This window comes from Vespula pensylvanica, chromosome 3, assembly GCF_014466175.1.
Source record: "Vespula pensylvanica isolate Volc-1 chromosome 3, ASM1446617v1, whole genome shotgun sequence".
Classification (NCBI taxonomy): Eukaryota; Metazoa; Arthropoda; class Insecta; order Hymenoptera; family Vespidae; genus Vespula; species Vespula pensylvanica.
The window spans coordinates 4,991,056-4,998,555 of NC_057687.1; the positions used below are offsets into that span (position 1 = coordinate 4,991,056).

At 39.4% G+C, this 7,500-nt stretch overlaps 1 protein-coding gene and 1 long non-coding RNA gene across 2 annotated transcripts in view; both read right to left on the reverse strand.

Moving 5' to 3' along the window:
• LOC122627628 overlaps positions 1-7,500 on the reverse strand; it is a 28,769-nt gene that overhangs the window by 20,382 nt on the left and 887 nt on the right. The window lies entirely within an intron of this gene.
• LOC122627624 (peritrophin-1-like) lies at positions 193-869 on the reverse strand. The gene is made up of 2 exons (XM_043808899.1): positions 750-869; positions 193-621 (listed from the first exon to the last, which is right to left on the reverse strand). Exons 1-2 carry the CDS (start codon positions 754-756, stop codon positions 359-361), a joined length of 270 nt encoding a protein of 89 aa, XP_043664834.1. The 5' UTR covers positions 757-869; the 3' UTR covers positions 193-358.

The window sequence follows — 7,500 nt, forward strand, 5'->3', positions numbered from 1 at the left end:
CGACAAATTTACTCGATTCTATTAGATCTGCAGTGAAAAGAAATGATCTAGAAGTATAGACATTAACTAATATGAAATAAAAACGGATGATCTTTTATTTATCTTTTTTTTTTCTTTTTTATTGCTTATGATATTATTTTATGGATTCAGAATGTTGCATATTATGAATGATCGAATAAAAGACAAATATGATACAGTTCTTATCTACAATACGTCTTTTTATTAAGAATTACAATTATATACATAAATAAAACAAATATTAGCCGTGTTCGTTATCCATCGGAAGCGATATTATGATTGCGAAAGAATGGCATATGTCAATCACACGTATCGTATACGTGAGGTAAATAATAACTGTTTAATCAGAGGAAGGTGGTGGAAGAGGCTTGCATTTTGCTTTTTTCGGATAATCGCAAGTCTTCAATAGATCGTTGAAGTGCAAGCCTGGTGGACACTTCATTGGAATCGGGTCACCTTCCAAACAAACATAGTATGAATCACAGTGATATGGATCTTTAATCAGAGTAGCGTTCGGATTATCGTCTTCTGGACATTGAGGTTTGATCACCGGCTCGGTCAAAGTGAAGGCGATGAAAGTTAAAACGGTAAGAACGTAAAGAGCTAAAACGTTAAATTCACGATTATAACACATATATGCATATATGTATCTCTTTCAATACTTTATCTTATTCTCTTCAATCATTTGTGATTCATTAACGTATAGAATATCAAAAAAAAAAAAAGCTTACCTTTCATTTTGGAAAAAACAGTCACTTTAGTCTTATATAAATAAAAAGAACAACACTTATTAATAACGACTGTCGCAGCAGAATTTAGACGAACTTATGCGCGTTTACCTTTATATATCTCACCGATAAATCCTCTTTTATCAATATCGCTGAGATTCAACCGTCCCCCACATACCTTCCTATTTTGTTCGTTCCATTTTCCTTATCAATATATATCAGAAAAGAGCTATCGTCGCGATAATGTTCAAAGACGATTCATAGCAAATAGCAAGCTTCGAATCTTTATGACGTTGGTGGATGAAAGATTTCCAAACAGCTCCTGCTATTGTCTGAATGAAAAGAAAAAGAATATAGTAATTCGACGAAAAAGTGGACTTATGAGAGAGAGAGAGAAAGAGAGAGAGAGAGAGAGAGAGAGAAAGAGAGAAAGAGAGAGAGAGAGAGGGTTAAACGAGAGACGGAAGAACGAGGTGTCGAGGTCGATGGGTGGGGGTGGAGGAGAGGGCAGCGTGGGAAAGGCTGCCTGACACTCGGACAATACCGGCGTGCTGCTGTCGCGTTCGGTTCCTGGTTATGGCGGGTGCACAATGCCTATTGTCGGGCAACCCACCGTACAAACGTGTGTGTCGACGCTTCCACAAAACGGGCCGGCGGTCTATTTCTCTCTCTCTCTCTCTCTCTCTCTCTCTCTTTCTCTCTCTCTCTCTTTCATCCTCTCTCTCACTCTCTCTCTTATTCAGTCACTCTTCTTCTTCCTTCCACGTCACTCCTTCCTACTTTGTCCTTCTCTGTTTTTCTTTCTCTCTCTCATTTCCGTTCTTCACCCTTTTTACTTCATCCTTTATCCCCTCGTTTCCTTCCATATCGTAGTTTTTCCAACGCACGCTTGGCCGATGCTCGACTCCTTAAGACATCGACCTGTTTTTGGCAAAGTACATACACACAACGTTGGCACGACGACGGGAGTATAATATCGACTTTTCTTTTTGCCTTTTAGAAGAATAGAGACGGAAGTTCAGAGACGAGACGATAGAAAAATGCACAACCGGGCATCGATAGTTCACAATCGGATTTATATGGCAAATCAATCGCGACAATATTTACGCCTCATTAAGTGCGCATTTCGTTCTATGCGTGCGCAAAGATCAAATTTACATTCGACCAAATCGTGCGTTAATTCTCTATCGCTAGCGATATTTGGTATCGACATATTATTCATATTATTCATTTCGTTGACAATGCTCTCGCGTTTCGACGATATGCTATGCAGATCGAGAGAGTGGCTTATCTATATATTTCGTTAATCTTCTTGGATGGATCAAAATTAATGTGACTATCGAAAGCCGTGTAATAATTTTAAGATTATTTCATTGTTAAAATATCTGATAACGATCCTCGTTATCTAGTTTTATAACTTACGTTCGATCAATTGCTCGATAACTAAGAATTTTCGTTTACATAAATAGGCTTTTACAAAATTTTAAGAAACTTGCGATAAGTAAGTCCAGTCGATTTATATAATAAAGAAATATTACTTATAGATCGTCGTATTATCGCACGATTATCTATTAATTCTTTTACGCGTTCGAAAAGGTAGTCATTTTAATAAATAAAATAATACTTTATCACACAATAAATAACATCGTTAAAAGGAAATCGAGTGGAAACAAACGAAAGTGAGAGTTTTAACGTTTGCGCTATCCTAAAAGTTCTTGATAATATTTGAAATTCGAATTTAATCACGCTTCATTGTTCGAAAGCACGCAAGGAATTTCTGATCACAGGAGAATTTTATTGCATCCTGAACACGTCGAGGTAACGAGGTATCCGAAGTAACGAGGAAAAGAATTCGCTTCGTTACGTTGTGAAGGGATACGGTGTACAAAGTAAGGAGTGTGAGAGAGAAAAAAGAGAAGAAGAAGAAGAAAAAAGAGTACAGGAGGAGGAGGAGGAAGAAGAAGAAGAAGAAGAAGAAGAAGAAGAAGAAAAAGAAGAGGAAGAAGAAGAAGAAGAAAGAAAGATCGAGGAAGAGAGAAAAATAAGAGAGGAAAAGATAGGGAGGAGAAGAACTGTCGGCGTTTCTTCAAGTATATCACAATGCTCATAATTTGAATCGAATCGTTTGCAAATCTCGATCTCGTTTTCGTTAGATCTTATTCTCAAATGTTCGGGGGGCAGCCACGGAAATTGGTTTCGATTCAGGAAATGAGACATTTCGATCGACGCAGAGCACCGAACGAGAACGATCGTCGAAAATCGTTCGACGGTTACGAGTGGAAATTCAACGCTTCACGGCCGCCTGTCAGTGCTGTTAAACAAACGCCGAGGCGGAAGAGCGCTTTCGAGAGTTCCGACGATATCGATTTTCGCTGGATTCCCTTTGGAAGAATTTGCGCGAGGCGCGTTAGCTAGCAACAGATTTTTAACATCCTATCGAATCTTTCTTCGTTTCTTTAAATCTGTGTAAAATTGTAAAAAAAAAAGATAACAAAAAGAAGATATATATAACGTCATGTTTTAACAAATTACAATTAACTCAGACGTCGGAAGTATCGATGATAATTACGGACAAAGTTTAAGGAAAACGGATTAAACTTGAAACACATCTCCATCGCGTTTGGTTTCTTCAAAACTTGCGAGCTTACACGGATTAGTTTATCTCGTCTGAAGCTTTTCGTTGAATCGACGTGCATCCTGAAAGTCTGTGAAATAGATCAGTTTGGTCTTTTCTCTTCTCGTCTGTAGATAAGTTTAAGCGTTAACTAAATAACGAAAAAAGAAATATACAGAGCTCTCAACGCCACATACATACAAAGAGAGAGAAAGAGAGAGACATAGAAAGAGAGAGAGAGAGAGAGACGAAGCGAGAGACATACATACATATAAAACATTGGAGATTTCGCACTATTCGCCATATTGGCGTACACGCCGCCTGCATTTTACGGCCGTATTCAGCGATTTTGCATATCGAGCGTTCCACGAGTGTGTGCGCGAAAAAGGTAGGTAGGTAGGTAGGTAGGTAGGTAGATGGGTAGCTCGGTGGTGGGTGAAAGAGGAAAGAAAAGAGGTCGTTGTCGTTTTTCTCTCGCCTCGGTGGAAGCACTGCAAACCCATTCACATATACGGCAATCGTAGGAGCGGCCTCCTTGAAAGCTCAATTTATATCGAAACGGCCTCTGCGATGGTACAAAGAGCGCGTATCTACCGTTCCTACAGTATCGGCTCGTTAAAACGAGAGAGAAAAAGAGAGAAAGAAAGAAAAAGACTCTTCCCCATATCAAAAACAAATTGTCATAAGCAAATAAGCAAAGAAGTAAAGAAAAGTGCCGTTTTGACCGTCGAAGAGTACTTTGTAACTTTTCGGATCGGAGATTCATACGAGTCGATCCACTTAATTCTCGAGTGTAGCTCGAGTCCACTCAATACCGTATCTAAACTTCCCTCGTGCATTCAAACTTTCCGCCCACTTTCTTCGGGTCGCGTACACTTATCAAAATTTTACAGAACCGAGCGTACCATACACTCGAGATCGCCATCGCCTCGTAATTTCTCTAGATTTCTGAAAAAAAAGTGCGAGAAGAAAATTAATCAAGCTTTCTCCGTGTCGTGATTTTTAATGAAAACGTAGCCAGGTTTAGGTAAGGTAGGTATCGAGTAATAAGCGAGTTGTATCGTTTCGTTTTCCGAAACTTTCTTTCGAGTTTATCTTGGCGAGATTCGAGACACGAATCGTTTGCTCCTACGGGAAAAAGGTAAGCTCGTAGGAGATAGAAAAAGAAGAAAAAGAAGAAGAAGAAGAAGAAAGTGATGCGGAATAAACGAGTCCACTTGATTGCAAAGCTACGGATATCGGAGATGCTTTTAACGGTCTCTTGTTTGATCAGTCGCGTTCTCTCCCTTTTTTCTCTCTTTTCCATTTACGTTATCGTCGGTCTTGTGGTAATTCGGCGAATTTCGGAAAAGAGAATGACACGAGACAGGGAAATCAAACAGAAAGGTTAACCGAATAACAAGGCAATCGTTAACTTTCCTCTTGAAACACAGCAGAACGCGTTCTGAGTGTCAGTTATTCTCTCGAAGCACTCTTTGTGAGATCGGAGCATATATTCCTCTCTCTATTTCTATCGGGGAAAAATTTATCGTTCGTTAATTCGCTAATCCCTACTTTCATTTCTTCGTCACGCAAGATCCACGATAATCTTTTATCGTTTGCGGGCACAGTAAATTTGGTCTCTTCGTCGAGGAAGAAATAATATAATGAAAAACAAGAAAACTGAAAAATGACGCGATGTGATAGCACCGATCGACCGTACTCGCTTCGTTAGATAAAAATATCAAACGGATAAAGTTTGGTACCGAGGTACTCGAATTAAAGTGGTTAAATCGAGATACCATATCAGATATTCCGCCGTCGTCGATTCCATGAAATTGCGTTGCTTTCGCCAATAGAAAAGTGCATTCCGGAATATTTGAAAACTTTCTGAGTTCTATGGAATAAGTTCTACTTCGTAAGTAGGGAGAACTTTTTAAGAAGAACAATTCGTTTTCTACGAATGATGGGAAATTCGTAACACGGGAGAATTATTTGTAATCGATTGAAAAACTGAAATAACACAGCAGGTGTCGACCGAGAGAGAAAGAGGATATATTCTAACACAGTGTTTACATCTTTGTATTAGCATTAGATGATCAATTTGAAACTTGTTGCGTTGACGTACACTCTCTACGAAGACAAATTGGAAACTAGTCAGAGATTTGTCATAGATTTGTGTCGGCGACATGTCGAGCTAGATACGATTACTCTCTACTAGAAATAGAGTATGAGTAATACGAATATGCAACGTGACGTACGATACCGTCATGGAATTCGAGTCTTGGATATATCTACTTATCGCGTATTCAAAGCTCGCAGTTGATATCTAATTCGATTTGAACTTCCAAAAGATTAAAACTCGCGAGCATTCTCGTTCGTTCCCATTTTCTAAACTAAACTACCTACATCTTTCTTTCACTAACTTTCTATTTCCCTTAACATTTCTTTCGGTTTTTCCATTCTCGATGTTTTCCAATGTAGCTTGAATGTTTCACAAGAAATTTCTTTGGCTGATCCGATAAGAGCGGCCACCACTAAAATTTGAATCGAATCCCCTCACACATCCCAAATAATTCTTGGTTTCATCTTGAATAAAAGCAACGGGACGACGAGGCAAGAGAAATAAAAATATCTGGGTACGGTACCGTAGAGTCTCTCGGTGGTCATTCGATATTTACGAAGACTCGTGAGTCACGAGGACTGCACATCCGGGAAGCAGCACGGTGTGTATTCTACGAGCAGACCATGAGTAAAGTCAGGAACCAGAGTTAAGTTGTGTAGGAGAAAAAGGAAGGAGGATCGTCTTCGTTTTCCCGAATTCCCGCAAGAAATCGTCGATCTCCTCTTTCCTTCCTCTTCTTTTTCGTCGATCTCCTCTGTCCTCTCTCTCTCTCTCTCTCTCTCTCTTCTTCCTTCATCCTAATAAATATCAGAATTTTTCGAGAATTTCTCTTTTGCCTCCTTTTATTTATATTTCGCACGACTTATCACAAATAGCGGACTTCGTCGATATTCCATCGTCTATCCTTTCATCGTGACGTGAACCAAGAGAAAAAAATATTTCTATATCTTCTTGTCATCCCTGATTTGACCATAGCAAAATAGAAATTTCTATAGATTCTATAACTGTACGTACGTAAGTACCTATCATGCGACACTTTGCCGATGTACCAAACATCGAGAGACGAAATAATAAAACGATGGGTACTTTAAGCTATCTATGGCAACGATCAAGTTTTTATTGAATAATTAAAAACGTCAGTGGCAGAGCTCGGGCGTGGGCTCTCTTACGATGTTGAGTACGAGAGGTTCCTCTTGAAATTTGCATAGCTACTTCAACGGTGGGAGCTGGTTTGAAATATGGGCTTTTATTATTTTCGAGGTGCTTCACCCCGTTAAACGGGGAAGAGTTGAACAAGGAGGGTAAATAGTAAGAGGAAGAAAAGGGACGAGACGAATAAGATGATTTCTTTCGTTCTTTTATCTTTTTTTTTTATGGACGTTTTCATCGAACATGAAATAAACGGAATCACGATGAAGTCATTTTGGATGAATTTTTCTCACCGCAACAAGGAAAGAGAAGGAGTTTCTCCGAAATCGTTCTGGAAGGATGAAAGGAGAATGAGGGTTAGGAAGTAAGGGGAGAGAGCAATATGCAAGATATTGGCTGACCAATGCAGAGAGGATACTACTCCTGTTAGTATTGCCGATGCAGCCGGTATAAAGTAGGGTCCCCGATAAAGCGGCAGTCGGATGGCGTGACATTTATCGCACGTGTTCCACGTGTCGACATTACGATTTCGAAAAAGTCTTGTCTTGTCCATACTTCTCCGTGGACGCGTAAAATGTTACGGCTTGAGTTTGGCCGGTTTCCAAGCGAAAGATCAAGCGATCTTTTCCGAGTAAGATATGCGAGCACGTTTGAAATATCAGCTTAAGGTAAGCATCCTTTTTCGCATGTGTTTCTCAAAGAATTTTATTCTGTTGGTATGGCCTCGCTTTAAACGTCATATGAAATTTAAATCCTTCTTCGAAAAAGATCCCGACGTTTGAAATTATAGCACCACCCTGGATCAGAGTTCACTCGAAGCCACGCAAAGAATAACGGTACCCTAGATAAGTAGATGAAGTGAGAGACAAGAAGAAAAAGAGCTTGAC